This window comes from Cucurbita maxima, unplaced genomic scaffold (genome assembly GCF_002738345.1).
Source record: "Cucurbita maxima cultivar Rimu unplaced genomic scaffold, Cmax_1.0 Cma_Scf00027, whole genome shotgun sequence".
NCBI lineage: Eukaryota > Viridiplantae > Streptophyta > Magnoliopsida > Cucurbitales > Cucurbitaceae > Cucurbita > Cucurbita maxima.
Window position 1 is genome coordinate 1,680,792 of NW_019272043.1, and position 16,161 is coordinate 1,696,952.

General features: G+C 34.5%; 2 protein-coding genes across 3 annotated transcripts in view; both read left to right on the top strand.

Moving 5' to 3' along the window:
- Positions 1-3,239, top strand: part of LOC111499937 (bifunctional 3-dehydroquinate dehydratase/shikimate dehydrogenase, chloroplastic-like) — a 6,757-nt gene extending 3,518 nt beyond the window's left edge. For both annotated transcript variants that reach the window (XM_023151667.1, XM_023151668.1), the window contains exons 4-12: positions 62-167; positions 1,040-1,258; positions 1,341-1,687; positions 1,782-1,845; positions 1,920-2,025; positions 2,102-2,245; positions 2,457-2,605; positions 2,746-2,908; positions 2,986-3,239. In XM_023151667.1, the coding sequence (XP_023007435.1) occupies positions 62-167; positions 1,040-1,258; positions 1,341-1,687; positions 1,782-1,845; positions 1,920-2,025; positions 2,102-2,245; positions 2,457-2,605; positions 2,746-2,908; positions 2,986-3,023 (1,336 nt within the window). In that variant the 3' untranslated portion in view covers positions 3,024-3,239. The remainder of the gene's footprint in view (positions 1-61; positions 168-1,039; positions 1,259-1,340; positions 1,688-1,781; positions 1,846-1,919; positions 2,026-2,101; positions 2,246-2,456; positions 2,606-2,745; positions 2,909-2,985) is intronic.
- An 8,042-nt stretch (positions 3,240-11,281) lies between these two features.
- LOC111499938 (26S proteasome non-ATPase regulatory subunit 12 homolog A-like) overlaps positions 11,282-16,161 on the top strand; it is a 5,866-nt gene continuing 986 nt past the window's right edge. Inside the window, exons 1-11 of the mRNA XM_023151669.1 lie at positions 11,282-11,506; positions 11,625-11,819; positions 12,126-12,233; positions 12,336-12,440; positions 12,525-12,581; positions 12,707-12,903; positions 14,797-14,896; positions 14,963-15,075; positions 15,236-15,389; positions 15,479-15,556; positions 15,659-15,906. Of these exons, the coding sequence (XP_023007437.1) occupies positions 11,504-11,506; positions 11,625-11,819; positions 12,126-12,233; positions 12,336-12,440; positions 12,525-12,581; positions 12,707-12,903; positions 14,797-14,896; positions 14,963-15,075; positions 15,236-15,389; positions 15,479-15,556; positions 15,659-15,877 (1,329 nt within the window). The 5' untranslated portion in view covers positions 11,282-11,503 and the 3' untranslated portion in view covers positions 15,878-15,906. The remainder of the gene's footprint in view (positions 11,507-11,624; positions 11,820-12,125; positions 12,234-12,335; positions 12,441-12,524; positions 12,582-12,706; positions 12,904-14,796; positions 14,897-14,962; positions 15,076-15,235; positions 15,390-15,478; positions 15,557-15,658; positions 15,907-16,161) is intronic.

Below are 16,161 nucleotides of genomic sequence, written 5' to 3' on the forward strand. Positions count from 1 at the left end.
TTTTTTTTTTTTTTTTTTTTTTTTTTTTTTTTTTTTTTTTTTTTTTTTTTTTTTTTTTTAGACCAAAGTGGGAAGGTGGTCAATATGATGGTGATGAAAATCAACGGCTTGAGGTACTTCGATTAGCCATGGAGTTGGGGGCTGATTACGTGGATGTGGAACTCCAGGTTACTTTCCTACTGCTAAAATAGCATTTTTGTATTCAACCGCAACGGGTTTCATAGTTCTTTGGCTAACTTGTGGTTGTGTTCTAACTGATAGAAGTTTAAGCGGCTGTTAATATGCAAGTTTCTTATACAGAAAAAGTAGTTTATGCAGATCGAGCAACCTACATTCTTTAACTTATTCTTGATTTGCTTCAAAGAACTCTGACAAAATTGATCTTAGTTCTACAAGATTTGTATCATTTCAGTAAAATTTAACTAATTATCTAGTAACAGGGATTTTAATAACAATTGGAAATACGGCATAGGCAATGCATAATAAGATTTTTGTTTAATTTTGTTGCTTTAATAAAGGAACATGGATATTGTAAACCTCTACCAATTATTGCAATGTAGAAAGGAAGTGATCTTAGAGCTGTCTAGACCCGAGTAGGTGCTTGGAGACCTTTCGCTCTTAGCTCGTTGCTGGATAAAAATGGATTGCATGTTTGGAGGCAGAGACATGCTATCGTATGCTGAGCTTGAGGGATACCTTGAATTGGTTATGTCAAACAGGGGTGCGCCATGTCTAGTCTTGAGCAGTGTGATCCCAAGTTGACAAATATTCATGGGTGAATGGTTGTTCAAGGCGTCTTCTCTGACTATAAATTGTTGTATTGAGCAACTAGGTTGAAAATAGTTCATGCAATATCTTGATCTTAGAAACATCAAATGCTTGAACAGTTCAAAGCAGGAAGAAAAGAAAAAGAAAAAAGAAAAAAGAACCAAATGTTCCTTGCTGGAATGAACTTTTTCAAATCTTTGATATTTGTTTGGTCTAATGCAGCAATGGCACTCCTTTGATATTTGTTTTGTAATCCACTCTCATATTGTAGGTTGCTCGTAAGTTCAACGACTCCATTCGTGGAAAGAAGCCAGAAAAGTTGAAAGTTATCGTTTCCTCTCACAATTATCAAGAAACTCCATCTTTAGATGATCTTAGTAAGCTTGTTGCAAGAATTCAAGAAAGTGGAGCTGATATTGTGAAGATTGCAACGACTGCCTTGGATATCACCGACGTGTCACGCATTATTCACATAATTGTGCATTCACAAGTAAGCATCACATGCTTTGATTCACAGGGTAAGTTTTTGTATGTTATTAAGGCAATATTCACTATAGCCTGTTTGAATTCAGGTTCCAGTAATAGGGCTTGTAATGGGAGAAAGAGGCTTGATTTCACGGATACTCTGTGCAAAATATGGTGGGTATCTTACTTTTGCTACCCTCAAGGCCGGAATTGTTTCTGCTCCTGGACAACCCACAATTGAAGACCTTTTAAATTTATACAATTTCAGACAGATAGGTCCTGATACAAAAATTTTTGGAATCATTGGAAAGCCAGTGGCCCACAGCAAATCACCCATGTTATTCAACGAGACATTCAAGTCGATAGGTTTCAATGGTGTTTATGTACATTTTTTGGTGGATGACATAGTAAACTTTCTCCACACTTACTCGTCCTTCGACTTCGCTGGATTCAGGTTCATTGCTTTATAAAGAGCATTCTAATGGTTTTTCTTGTTCTATAAAATAGAGTGGAGAACAATGATTCTAGTAAATATATTTGAAATGCAGCTGTACAATTCCACATAAAGAGGCTGCAGCAAAGTTCTGTGATTGGGTTGATCCAGTGGCTAAGGTAATTGAGTTGCTGTTGAAATCAAAATCTGGCTGCCTATTTTCTTATAGTGTACGTTTTGTTCGATACATTAGTCAATTGGTGCTGTTAATTGCATTGTAAGAAGAGACGATGGAAAATTCGAAGGTTATAACACGGATTATGTCGGTGCTATTTCTGCTATTGAAGATAAACTACGAGGTGTGTGTGATCTGCTTCGCTATCTTTTCCAGTTTCATTTATAGTTCATATCTTTGATCTATTCTTAACTTAGCAGATCCCCACAGTAGTAGCCCTCAATCTGGCTCACCCTTGTCTGGCAAGCTATTTGTTGTGATTGGTGCTGGTGGAGCAGGCAAGGCGCTTGCGTACGGTGCGAAAGAGAAAGGAGCTAAAGTTGTGATTGCCAATCGTACATATGGTTAGCTTATATCTTTCACATCATTTTCTTTCTTCTGTTGAAAATCTGAGGTCTTTCTTGACCATCATCTCGGTAGCTCGTAGTTTTAGAGCTATCACGTTTCGTTTAGAGCTATCACGTTTCGCGAGAATCATGTTCGTTTCATATCCTTTTGAGTACTTATCTAACCTACTGTTACAAATTTTGACATTTTCCTGTATTGTGATTATAGAACGAGCAAAAGAACTTGCGGTAACCATCGGAGTCGATGCGGTTACTCTTGCTGATTTGGATAATTTCCATCCAGAGACGAATATGATTCTCGCAAACACAACGTCTGTAGGAATGCAACCAAAAGTCGATGAAACGCCGATTCCTAAGGTATGTAGCTACCAATGATGTGCGTTTGTGATTGAGTTAGGCGCTTAGATTGTTCTCACACAACAAATGATTGTTACTTTATAAATTTTATTGATGAACAATTTTAGCTTCAATTATAGTTCAATCTGTTTGATTTGCAGCATGCTCTGAAAAATTACTCACTGGTGTTCGATGCTGTTTACACGCCGGTGATGACGAGACTGTTGAAGGAAGCTGAAGAATCTGGGGCGAAGATCGTTACTGGTGTGGAGATGTTTGTTGGACAGGCATATGAACAATACGAGAGGTTTACTGGGTTGCCTGGTAAGTTGTAGCCAAAATGATTGAATTTAGTTTTCTAATATATGTTTATATGTTCTTATAACCTTGTTAATCTGCAGCACCCAAGGAGCTGTTCAGGAAGATTCTGAAAATCTAGTCCAAAATTTAGTATTGTGGCTGAGCTTCTTTTCTTAGTATTGTTAATGAAAACTTAGTTGAATGAGGGAGGACATAATTTTATTTGTTTGAAGGAGCTAACATGAATGCATTTTTATGCTCCCACGGCTTTGCATTTGCACTAATAATTGATTATGTTGTCATTCTATGGAATTATAACTTCATTTGCTTCTAATAAACTTTTGTTTGGAATGATGATTAGCTCAAGAATTGATTTTCTTTTTTGAACTTTGTATACAAGTAGTTTCAATGCTTATTCCGTGTGCACGTGTGTGGGCCTTCTGTATCCAATTTTGCTCGGACCGAAAAGTAGAGACTAAAGGCATGATGTTTTATGATTGCTTTTCCTGACTCAAACAATGGAACTACTAGCTAGATCGTTTTTTTCTAAGTAAAGGCAAGAGATTTTTCTTCAGATGATGATGTTGTTGTGGAAGCCATGTAAATGAAGTTAGGTTAGATGATGGCGTTGTTGCGTGTCCAAGGGAATCATTTTTGTTCATCCAAGACTCATACTATGAGAGTTTGGTATGACGCTCACTATATAGAAATATCAAGTTGGCGTAAAGGTTTATTTTGTTACCCCTTTTTTACCATTATCAAACTACTGTGTTCAAGATAAACGCCATTGCAAACTAGTTTAAGAACCTTTTCGAAGTTCTAGTTCATGAAAATTATACAAGTTATGGGTATTAATGAGTCAAAAGACCTTACAATCACTCATAATGACCATGTTAAAACTGAGACGAAATCTATGAAACATTATATATTTTTTTTAATCATGTACTTGAGAGAATCCTTGTTTTCGAAAGCATACATCTTGAGAGAACTATTTTGTCAAAAATATTCAAAGAAGCATATGAGATCGAAATAACATCTAGCAACTATCAATGAGATAATGTGAGGAGCAGTCGATGCTTTGACCTCTAGCAATGCTCAATTAGCCTATGTAACTAATGTTCTACAGATTTTAGCGTTGAAGCAAGACTCAATGACCAAAGCACCAATTCAGGCACGAGTTGTACTGACTCAACCAATAGCTGGATTTTGTATATATTTCAGGGATAAACACACTTTTGACTAGTGTCCAAGTAATCTAGCCTCTATTTTTTATTTGGAAAACCAGAAAACTAACCAGCTTTTCAAATACTTACAACCCATGGTGGAGGAACCATCCAAACTTCTCGTGAAAGGAAACTAGTTAAGCTCACAACATAGTTTCATAACATAGCACAAACATATCATAATATAATTCATATCATAGCATAAATCGTCACATAACGTATCGCACATCAAACATTATACCATCACAAAATATGACATGTGCAGGGGCCACATAGTACATATCATTCATACAACATACCAGTCATCAAACCAAAACCATAGTTTTCCAACAATCAAATTACTTACTTAGTTGACCTGAGCCAAAATCACTCTACTAGCTTAAAACTGCACCTTAAAATCTAATCCCACATAAGGAGTTTCACCGTCAGGATTTTATTATGAAAATTAGCTTACCTAGTTTGCATAAAATAATCTAAACGTAGCTCTAAATAATTTAAATTGTCGAAATAGTAGCCCTACTAACCTTGAATACCTCTGAAATAGTAAAAATTAGCTCTCGAAGTGATTGTAGATGGTTGATCGCGTGTGTGAGTGTGGTGGGCCTTGCGACGGTAAATAGACTAAGAGGGCCCACTCATTTGAACATTGCCACCTCACCCACGTGATATGTGGAATTTCGTTGGTGATTCTTTCCAGTTAGGTTGGCTTGTCAAATGAGTTTTAATACACTTTTATTTACTTATTTCTCTATTAATTCCCTCTCTTATGTGAAGGTGATGTAGCCCCCACTTGTGTTGCCTTCCCCCAGTCTTCATTTAATGCCCTAATTAAGATCTCGTTTCCTTAATGCCCAAAATAAATCCAACAAATATAATCTTTACATCATTCACCCCTATAGTTATATATATATATATATATATTTTAAATGCTTGCATTTTTAAACCCGAAAAAATTCGAGATTCAAATCCCGTCAATGTCACGTGTCGTTGAGCTTCAAAATAAAATAACGTTTTTGTTCATTAGTACATGTTCTATAACCATTGGTTTCATAATTATTTTTTAATGGTTTATTTTCGAGAAATTTTTTAAAATAATGTTTAACTAGGGGTGGATAATATTTCAAAATATAAATTAAAATTGAGTGGTAAATTTAAAATAAAATAAATAAATATTTTACTTTTAATAAAAATAAAAATTTAAATAAATGACGTTAATAACCCGAATTAACTCAATTTAAAAAATTTATGGGTTTTATAAGAGTTGTTTAGATTAAAAAAATTTAAGGACCACTGGCCAGAAATGAACGTTTGGGCTCTATAAGGATTTGGTGTTGTTACTAATTTACCAGAGATGTTTACTTATAAATCTGATCATATTAGAGCTTGATCAAGAACAGTACCTAAACCTAAGAATACTTCAGAATCTTTTCAATTGCTCGGTTCGAGAATTACGATGTTTGGCTTTGGAACTGAGTTGTTTTCTTGTATCTAAGAAGAACTTCTAGATTAACCGGCTCTAAATAATTAGATTGGATCTAAAAAAATGTCGAATATCCACAAATACTCGAGTAATTAGCTTTTAAAAAATGAAAAAGATCAATATTTAAGGAAAAATAAAAATCCACGATGAATGAAAAGTGTTTGAAATGGGTGTTTGGGTTTGGCCTACAAATCTTGTATGCCTCTAAGCTGTTCCCTTCTTTCCCACACACCTTGTTTGGGATCCAAAAAATGTTTTATAGTTTACAAAAAGGACCAAAAATTATGGGGTCAAACATTTTCTCACCTGAATTATAAATTTGGAGCTTAGTGTCGGTAGTATTCACCGTTAAGAAAGTTCGGACCGACATTGCTTTGGTTGCAAACTCACTATCTATTCATCACTTTGATCATTTGTGACGTTGAAGAAAGCTTTTCCTCAAGGAGTTGTGATTTTGATTCGTAGAGTAAGTGCTTTGTTGAATCACTTGTTCATGACTTGATATCTTGAAAATGGGTTGGGAATACAATTACCCGACGCCTCGAAACAACCCTCTATGTGATTGTGTAGCTCTCGAATGCTGCTCCACCTCGACTGATAGCCTACAAACACTAGACAAAAGAAGTGAAAAGGGGTGAATATTAAAATAGCCAGTAACAACCTACTTGTAAGCCCTCATCGCATCTTTAACCTAATAGGTATCCACGGGCTTTTCTCTAGGCTCTAGGAAAGTCGACCTAGTTTCTATGGCTATTTGAGCATCTAGGATGCTTCGAAGTTCTGAGTAGTTCTTTGATCTGAATCTTATCCTTATGGGTTAGTACATGTTTTTCAACCCTACATCATAAAGTTTTGATGGAGCAATATGGTGTCTGCTAATCTAAACCTCATCCATGAAAGTTAGCTAATGAACCCTCCCACATGACCGTAAAGTCACTTAGGTTTAGGAGGTGTAGCCCTCGTGTATCGGGCAACTTCATGGTCAACCTATGTTATCCCACACCCCCCACTTAGGAATGAGTTTACAACATAGAGATCCTGTTCAATAGACCGAGCGCATTAGAATCATGAGAGACAATCATATGGTGTGGCTATATTGCTTCTGACCAATCGAGACTAGTAGTTACCATATTGTCCCAACATATTAGAGAGAGAGTTTTTTGAGGTAGCACCCAAGACCGTGCACAGTAAGAGTAATATAGCTAAAGCCTAGAGTAAAGTCTATAGTCTCATGCTAGGTCAAGGATGCAATGAGAGCCTACAATTAGGTTGCTTACTGAATATATTTGTACACTCATCTTCTTTTTTCTTTCTTTTTTTCAAGTGTTCCCAGGCTACTGGAGGAGCATTCAAGATCTGTGTGATTATAGAAGGAGTCGTTCCGAAGCGTCAGCCTGTCTTATAATTCTATTTAATTTTGTGTTATTTGTCTTAATTTAATTTTAATCTTACCATATTTTCTTATTTTGTTTCATTTTCCTTTTATTTTTTTGTTTATTTTTGTTTTTGTCTTTATAGTCTTGATCCTAGTTTCAATACCTTGAAATTCGAGTTGGAAAAACTAGAGTGTGACCATAATAAATATCACCTCTCTCACTAGCTCGAGATGAACTTCATTTATAGTTATATTATAAACAAATTATTCACGTACTTAGGATGAAAAAAATAATTACGGGAGTACAATAAACTTTCGACTCAATTGTAATTACGAACGATCGGTGATTATTATTTGTTTATAAACTTTCAACTCTCGGGATGGGAGCTCAATATTTCCGCTTCACAAATTATTATTATTATTAGTTCATGTAGGCCAAGCTTTTGGCTATCATTTAAGTATTATCTCATGTCGGCAAGATCTTAGGTCATTGAATAAATCCATATACTAAACACTTATAGGTCAAAATTAAATGTCCAAATTTGGCTGTTCTTAAACACTCCACATTAGCTCAAACACCAAATTTCAATATCAATTACAAAAGGCTATGTCTCCAACCACAAAACCCCATCACTTTCATTACAAGACACTCATAAAACATTGACATCCACTCTCAACACCATAACTCACCTCTCTATAAAATCAACTCCTTAACTTCAATACCTTCGAACACACCAAAACAAAACACTCGTAAGCGTCCAATGGCTCCAAGCAAATGCCTTGTCCTCGTCCTCGTTCTCCTCGTTCTTCTACGTTGCTTCTCGAACGGTATATTTCTCTATCTAATTAATTCATTACAATAAATTTAAAGGTTTCTAAACAAACTTAATCAAAGAAGCATTCTTTTTAATACTAGAAATGTTGAGTTCTTTATACAAAATTCGAATCGGATCGTTTTATTTTTTAATCGAATCGTTGATTTGTTGTTGGTAGAAGCAAGAAGTTTGGGACTGGCTCAGATTAAGAAGGATGATCATAGTCTAAAAGTTGATGATGAAGAACCTTTTATGAGCACTGATGATTTGGTGGCAATGGATTATACTCCAGCTTCCAAGAAGCCTCCAATCCACAACTGAGATTTGACTTTTATAAAAGTCAAAGTCAACGAGTTGTATTTTATTTTTAATTTGTATCATATATTTTACGTCTGTGTTTTTCTTTTTTGTTTTTTCATGAGTTATACAGAAATGGAATATATACATATGAAGAAAACATGAAACAATGGGGTTTCATGCATGTGCATGTGTTTCAACATCTTATCTTGTCTTTTTTTTTTATTTTTTTATGTTTTTATTTTAGGTTAAATTGAATAATTGTGAACACAAAATTCATCTCGATTTGAATTGAACCCTAGAAACTCGATCCGACTTATTTGTTAATGAATTATTTACTTTTAAATTTGTAACACCTAGGTCAAGTAGATATGTAGTTTTTTTTTTTTGAAATAGCCCTTTATTTTTCAAGCTTCCGAAATTTTATTGAGAGATTTAGAGGGTGAATTTCAAACGGGTAGAAGACAAAAGCGTTAGGAATGCTCAGGGGACCTACCGAAAATAAAATAAAATCCGTATCAAAGTCAACAAGGGGCAAAATGGCACGCTAGGGGTCTTGACCTCATTTGGACAGACCTAGAAGAAAAAGGAGAAAGAAAAAGGAAAAAGGAAAAAGACGCCCCTACCACAAATAGAGTTCGAAGTTGGTCAGAAGATCCTCAAAATAAGTAATCCTTGGAGATAGGAGACTCATTCTGAGCGTCAGACATCCGACACCCTTCAACGACACAATGTCTTGGGTTAGGCTAACCCAACTAAATTTGATCTTAGATTCCCGGGCATGTAATTCAACGACACAGGAAGTGATAGGGTTTTCTTTTCTGATCTTTTTCTGAAGTCCTTTTAAGTCCTTAAAATTACTTCTTTAGGACATGTAAATTACTTACTTAAAACCCTTGTCCTTGCTTAATCCTCTTAATTTCTGTCTTTCGATCCTTTGGATCTTACATGGATGGTTTCCCTTCATTTTTAGGGTTACAAAAGTAATGGATGCTAGAAGAACTTGCTCGAGTAAGAATTCCACAACTTCTGCATGTACGTGTAGAGCATTAATTATTGAAATTTATGTCCTAAAATCTCGTATTTAATTTTTAATAATAATTTTGATTATTTTATCTATAATTTAATATTGTCTATTATATAAAAAAAAAAAAAATCCAAAATTATTATTGTAATCTTGAACCCCAAGTGATTAACATATAAGAGTATCATGTTCAAGTAATAATTGAGAGGGTCTATAGTAGATTGATAAAGTTGGGTGTCTTATCCTGGTAATATTATTAATACAATTCATTTTGTAATTATTACAAATGATTTGATATAAACCGTTCATGTGGAGACATGTGAGTGAAGGTATCCTATACAATAAGTTTGTATAAGCCTACACCACAAACATTTAATTTCTATTTATAAATTCATTAATTCAGAAGATTAATATTTCACACGATGATTATGTATCACCCCATCTTAATCTTGATCAAGTTATGAACCTTGTTGAGAGGGTTTGCCCTCTGATTTGCATAACCGATTCAATATCTACCGTTTTTGGGACTGGTAAAAGAAGGAGCTGGGAACATTTGACAAAATGGACTTTGCTTCTTTCCACATTAGGTAAGTAGATGAGTAATTCCTTTAAATAATATTTTTGGGACATAACAATAGGACCCAACCCTCTCATTCGCCTGAGGGGGACTTAGTTTATAATTAGATCACCAAGAATTAGTGATACTTAAGGGGAAAAATGTAATTAGGAGTAATATAGATTTTTGACCTAGCTGCAATTATGAACATGTCGTGAATGATCGACTTGATTTATGATTAGATTATAAACAAATTGTTCATTAGAGAATCAGTGATACTTAAAATGAAAGATGTAATCAAGGATAAAATGGACGTTTGACTCAACTGTCATTATGAATAACTCATGAATGATGAACTTGCTTATAATGATTATATAAATGAATATAACTTATCCTAAAGTACATAAGAGTGTAAAGTTTAAAGTGGAGTGATCTATAGTTAATGAATGAAAATTAATTAATTGAAAATTTTAATTAATTATCATTGTATCATTGAAGCTTATAATCGGTAAGTTTACACAGTACTCTTCCTAGCTCATATTAACACTCACCTGTTTAATTTAGTTTAAAGGAAAATTTTAAATTAATATTTAATATATTTATTAAATGCATTTGGAGAAAAAAATATATTTCATTTAAAGATTAATATTTAACTTAAATAGAAAAAAAAATAGTTAATTTGAAGAGTTGAAATTAAAATTTAATATATTTAATTAGTATATATTAGATCAAAATATACTTTCCAAATTTGAATGAAATTTAAATTAATTAAATGTATATTAGAATAAATTTAAATATGAACGATTAATCTACAAAGGTAGAGTTTTTATTCTTATATTAATTACTTTATTTTAATTTTTAATAAAATTAAATCAGTTTCCAACGCGATGAAAAACCTCAATCCTTTCATTTTGGATTTTTTATGTCTAGAGTTGGGTCAAAATTTGGCATCTACGCTCAATTATTTTTTTACTTCGAATAATTTGAAATTCGGATCGTGACAAATATTGTAGGTAAAATTGGATCAAGATAAGTTTAGGAGTACTAGATGCACCTAAAAACTATAAGTGGACTCACTGTTGGAATGTCTACGGGACTAGTTAGATGAAATTGTATGTTCCACGAATAACACATCATTTTGACGGTTTACTATATATTATTATATTGATATGACATGTATGTTTTATTTGATATATCGTGCTTTCACACGTGTAATTCTCGTGATCATAATAATATGACCATGTGTATGATTCTCAAGGTTCTAGGAATTAAAATGTGTTATGATTATGTATATAGAAGTATTGTATGCATCATCCTATTTTGAATCATTATTTTTATGCACGACTTCATGCATGTTGTGTGTACATATCGAACATGAATTACTTATCCTCATATGTTTGTACGAATGCATACTTATAAGAATGATTTCGGGTCCTATTTCTCCTGTGGTTCGGTTGTGAGCAAAATTTTTATTTAAAATTTTAAAATAATTGTGAAAGTTGCATTTTTCATTCTAAGTTTAATAATAAAAGTAATTTTGAAATGTTTTAAAAGAGATCATAAATTCTTTTTTTTAAAAAAAATTAAAGTATTATTGAAACATGATCATTTCAGGGGTATAATGGTAATTTGAGGACATAAAAAAGGTGCAGTTGCAATACCCTCGAGGAATTCTTGATGGGCAAGTTTTGTTGGGGAACGAAACACATCCGAATCTGTCTTTCTTCGATTAGGGTTTAACTTTGCAGTTCGAGGGCTTGCTCTGTGATTCGCAGTTCTCTCTAATCTGTTTCTTGTAGGGTTTAAACCTCAAAATCAATTGGGTTCATCTCCAAATCCAGTTGAAGAAATGGTACACTTTCGTAGTTGCAGATTTAAATTCATTTTCAGATCTGAGTCTTTGATTCTTCTGTTGTGTCATCACTTCCGATTATGATACGCATTCAATGCTGGATCTTGTGGAATTTCAGGAAGGTGAACGTAACTTAGAGGCCTCCATCGAGCAGCTGCTCAATGTCGAGAAGCAGATGCGCCTTGCCGGAGATGTGGCCGGCACCAAGAAGGCCGCCACTGACATATTACAGCTTTGCTTTGAAGCGAAAGCATGGAGGACTCTTAATGACCAGATTGTTCTCTTATCCAAACGCCGTGGACAACTCAAACAGGTTTGCAGATAAGAATTGGTGTTTCTTTGCTTTCCACTTTCAACCATTTCGCATTAGAGCAGCCATGTTTCCTTTTTACTCTTTGCGTCTCAGCTTCAATCGTCTTCAGCTTACTTTCCTATATGAACTATTCTGCATTTCATGTTGTTTGTTCACTGTACATTTAACTTGATTATTTTCATCCAAGCATCGTTCTAAGGAATTAGTTAAGTAGTGTAGTGAAATTCACATCAAAGGGGCCTCTCAGTCAGGTACTATTGATTCTTTAAATTTGAACTTCCTACACTGTGTTTAATTTTCATGTAGGCTGTGACTGCAATGGTGCAACAAGCAATGCAGTACATTGATGAAACACCAGATATCGAGACCAAAATAGAGCTTATCAAGACGCTTAACAATGTTTCTGCAGGAAAGGTAACTTTTGTCTTACCTTAAATTTTTTCTTGATGAGGAAAATATTTTTCATTCAACCGTACCGAGCTTAGTATTTTTATATTTCAACCTATTGGTTTGCAGATATATGTAGAAATTGAGAGAGCTCGGTTAATAAAAAAATTAGCAAAAATTAAGGAGGAGCAGGGACTTATTGCTGAAGCTGCAGATTTGATGCAAGAAATTGCTGTATGTGTTATATACTTTGGCGACAATCAGAATGTTTACGTTTCAATCTTCCCATTTACATGTTTCTGATAATTAAGATCACAGGTGGAGACTTTTGGTGCCATGGCTAAAACTGAGAAAATTGCATTCATTCTCGAACAAGTATGGTCTTTTTTAACTGGTTATAGGTTATTCTTGCACTCATCTGTTTCTAGAAATCTTTTTGTTGAATGTTGATGCAAATTTTTGTGACAAAACAAGATTGTATTTTTGAATCTTAATTGCAGGTTCGTCTGTGTTTAGACCGTCAGGATTATGTTCGTGCTCAGATCCTATCAAGGAAAATCAGTCCAAGAGTCTTTGATGCCGATCCTACAAAAGAGAAGAAGAAACCTAAAGAAGGTGATAATATTGTTGAGGAGGCTCCAGCTGATATTCCATCGTTAATGGAGTTGAAGCGTATTTACTATGAATTGATGATCAGGTAAATGGTAGCTTCTTCTAAAAATTTTTCATAGCTCTTATAAACTTGTCGTGGATCTCAGGAGAGTCGATGCTATGAGAGTATTCCTTCTTTGAATTTGCTATATGTTTGTGCATGTAATACTTGCAATGTCCTGTCCCTAATTGCGACCCTTCAACTATAAGCAACTATGTGATGTTTTGTTTATAAATTTTGAAGATAACCTCAGGACTCATGAGCAAACCTTAATTATTGGGCAACCTTAGAACACTGTTGTATTGAGGTGTAGCTTGGGGAGGGTGGTAGGAGGATGTACAGAGTCACGGAGTAGCAAGATCATTTGGGCAAGAAGAAATGGTGAAAAGCAGCGGAAAAATCTCCTTCAAAGGAGAGCCACAAGCCCAATTATCATTCCAGAATTATATTCAATTTCCCATTCCCAATTTGAATGTAGCAAAAGAGCCTGCTAGCTGCCAAATCTTCATGATTTTTATCCAGGGACTTCTAGGACTCATATCGTGCTTGCCAGCTGTGTGCCAATCAAAAGAGGAACAACCATGAATGCTCACAACCACCCTCCAAAAATCATGGGGTTCCACCATAAATCTCCACTCCCATTTTGCTAAAAGCTTCATTTCTGTTCATCACAACCCCAAGGTTAAGTCCCCCATCCAATTGGGATCTAGAGACTTAGTTCCGCTGAGCCTAATGAGTGGATTTACCACATTCTCTCAAAAATCAAGCTTACTTGAGATGGAATTAGGAACAAAGAATAATAATATAGTGAATACTAGGAAGCACCAATTTCAACGAGTAAGCCTTCCACCTCGAGAAAGATTGAAATGTTTCCAACAATCTAATTTCCTTAAAGTTCTATCCACCCTTGGTTGAAAAAAGCTGAACCCTTGGAATAACCACTAAGAGGAAGTCTGAGATAGTTAAAAGGTAGATGATCCAGCTTACACCTCAGACAAACTGATTGATTTCTTCCCTAGGAAAAAGGGTGAAAACTTAAATCTCTTTGATCTGAGAATAAGTTGATGAGCCTTCAAATCAAAGTTTATATTCATGAGAATGATTAAGATGATGATTATTTGTTAGGGACCATAAGCAATCAATTACTAATAAAATTCATATTTTTCTTATATTTGTCTGAAGGCTTGTAGCTTTAGAGTATTAAGATATTTAGAGAGGTTGAAAAGTCTAGAGAAGATGTTGTTTTCTTGCCAGGCTTGATACACTTTTTGGGTGTGATTCTCTAAGGAATTTTGTAATTAGGTCTTATTCTTCTAAATTGAAGCTTGGTTTTGTATAGTTAGTTCAAATTATTGTTTGGATCCTTTTTTTGTTATCTTTATGCATACCCATCTGTTTTCTTCCAAAATTTCTCAGTGAAACTCAAATTTCCATAAAAATAAATGAATAAAAAAAACTTGGTAGTTATCTTAAATTTTCACTTGTTTGAAATCTTGTGCAAAACAATGGCGTTTTTCTTGGCTGCCTAGAACCAGGAAGAGATGATAGTTTCTTACTAGATGAATGAGAAGCATTTTCTGCTTGATGTATAAGCATTCATTTTCTTCCATTGTCTTTGGTAAGAAATCAAGATTTCATCGAAAAAAATTAAAGAATGTACAAGGCATACAAAAAACAAGCCCACATAAGGAGTTCAAGACTAGTATGCATGAATATTTTTGAATCTTCGATAAGAAATTGCGCTTTCATGGAGAAAAATTAAAGAATGTACAAGGGCATACAAAAAACAAGCCCACATAAGGAGTTCAAAGACTAGTATGCATGATTTCCTTTTTTGAGAACGAGTATGAGCGACAGACATTACATTTATGACGAAGGCTTTGCATATTTTTCTTTTGCAATGAAATATTTCACAGGTCTGTTCATCATCCTCTGTAGGTATTATTCGCATCACCAGGATTACCTTGAAATTTGTCGCTGCTACAAATCAATATATGATATTCCATCTGTTAAGGAAAACTCAGCTCAGTGGATACCAGTAAAGCTCTTTCCCCCTTCATGTTGTCCCAGTTTATGTTGCGCTTGTCTAATTGTATCACTGTAGGTTCTGAGGAAAATCTGTTGGTACCTAGTTCTATCACCACATGAACCTATGCAGTCGAGCCTTCTTAATTCCATCTTGGAAGACAAGAATCTTTCAGAGATCCCAAATTTCAGGTATGTCATTCACTTTTTAGAGCATTTTCTCATTTACAAGGATGTATGAACATTGAACTATTTGAGTTCATTGTTTAAATTTCATGTCTAGTGAATTGAAATTTCAGATGGATACTATTTAGCATCGGTTAGTTATTTCGTATTGTTGTTGTACTGCTAGATTGTTGTTGAAACAGCTAGTTACTATGGAGGTCATCCAATGGACAGCTCTATGGAATGATTACAAGGATGAGTTCGATAATGAAAAGAACTTGTTAGGAGGCTCTTTGGTTGAGAAAGCTGCAGAAGATCTTAAACAAAGGATAATCGAGCATGTATGTTCCCTTTGTTGTATCTCTTTACTTTGTTTAGCCGTGTACTGAACATGTGGTCATTGTAACTGAACATATTTTTTTATTTTTAGAATATTCTTGTCGTGTCGAAGTATTACTCAAGGATTACATTGAAGAGACTTGCTGAGCTGCTGTGCCTCAACCTCAAGGTTTGTAGATATGTTACAAACTTGCTAAATTTTCCTTTCTTCTAGGTCTCTCTCTCTCTCTCTCGATCTGTTTTGTTAATACCGTGTCTTTTCTTCATCCAGGAAGCAGAGAAGCATCTTTCTGAAATGGTTGTGTCCAAGGCTTTAGTGGCGAAGATCGACAGGCCAATGGGCATTGTCAGCTTCCAGACATCGAAGGACAGCAATGACATTCTAAATTCATGGGCAACAAACTTGGAGAAGCTGCTTGATCTTGTTGAAAAGAGTTGTCACCAAATACATAAGGAGACCATGGTTCACAAAGCTGCTTTAAAAGTTTGAGAAGGATGATTAGGAGCCATGTGCCATTGGTATACCGCTCACTCTTCTCATATTTAAACTTCACATAAAAAAGAAGAATAATTTAGGTTAAAAGAATACGTTTGATCCTGTACTTACATTGGAGAAACAATATAGTCCTGAGTTTTAGTATATAACAAGGTCATGTGGTTTCGACGTTGTTATGTCTAATCTTAATCCCATTACAGTATAACGTGAATTTGACATGGCTGCAACCTAATCTCACTTGCATATCTTTTTTTTTTTTTTTTTTTTTTTCCCCTCTT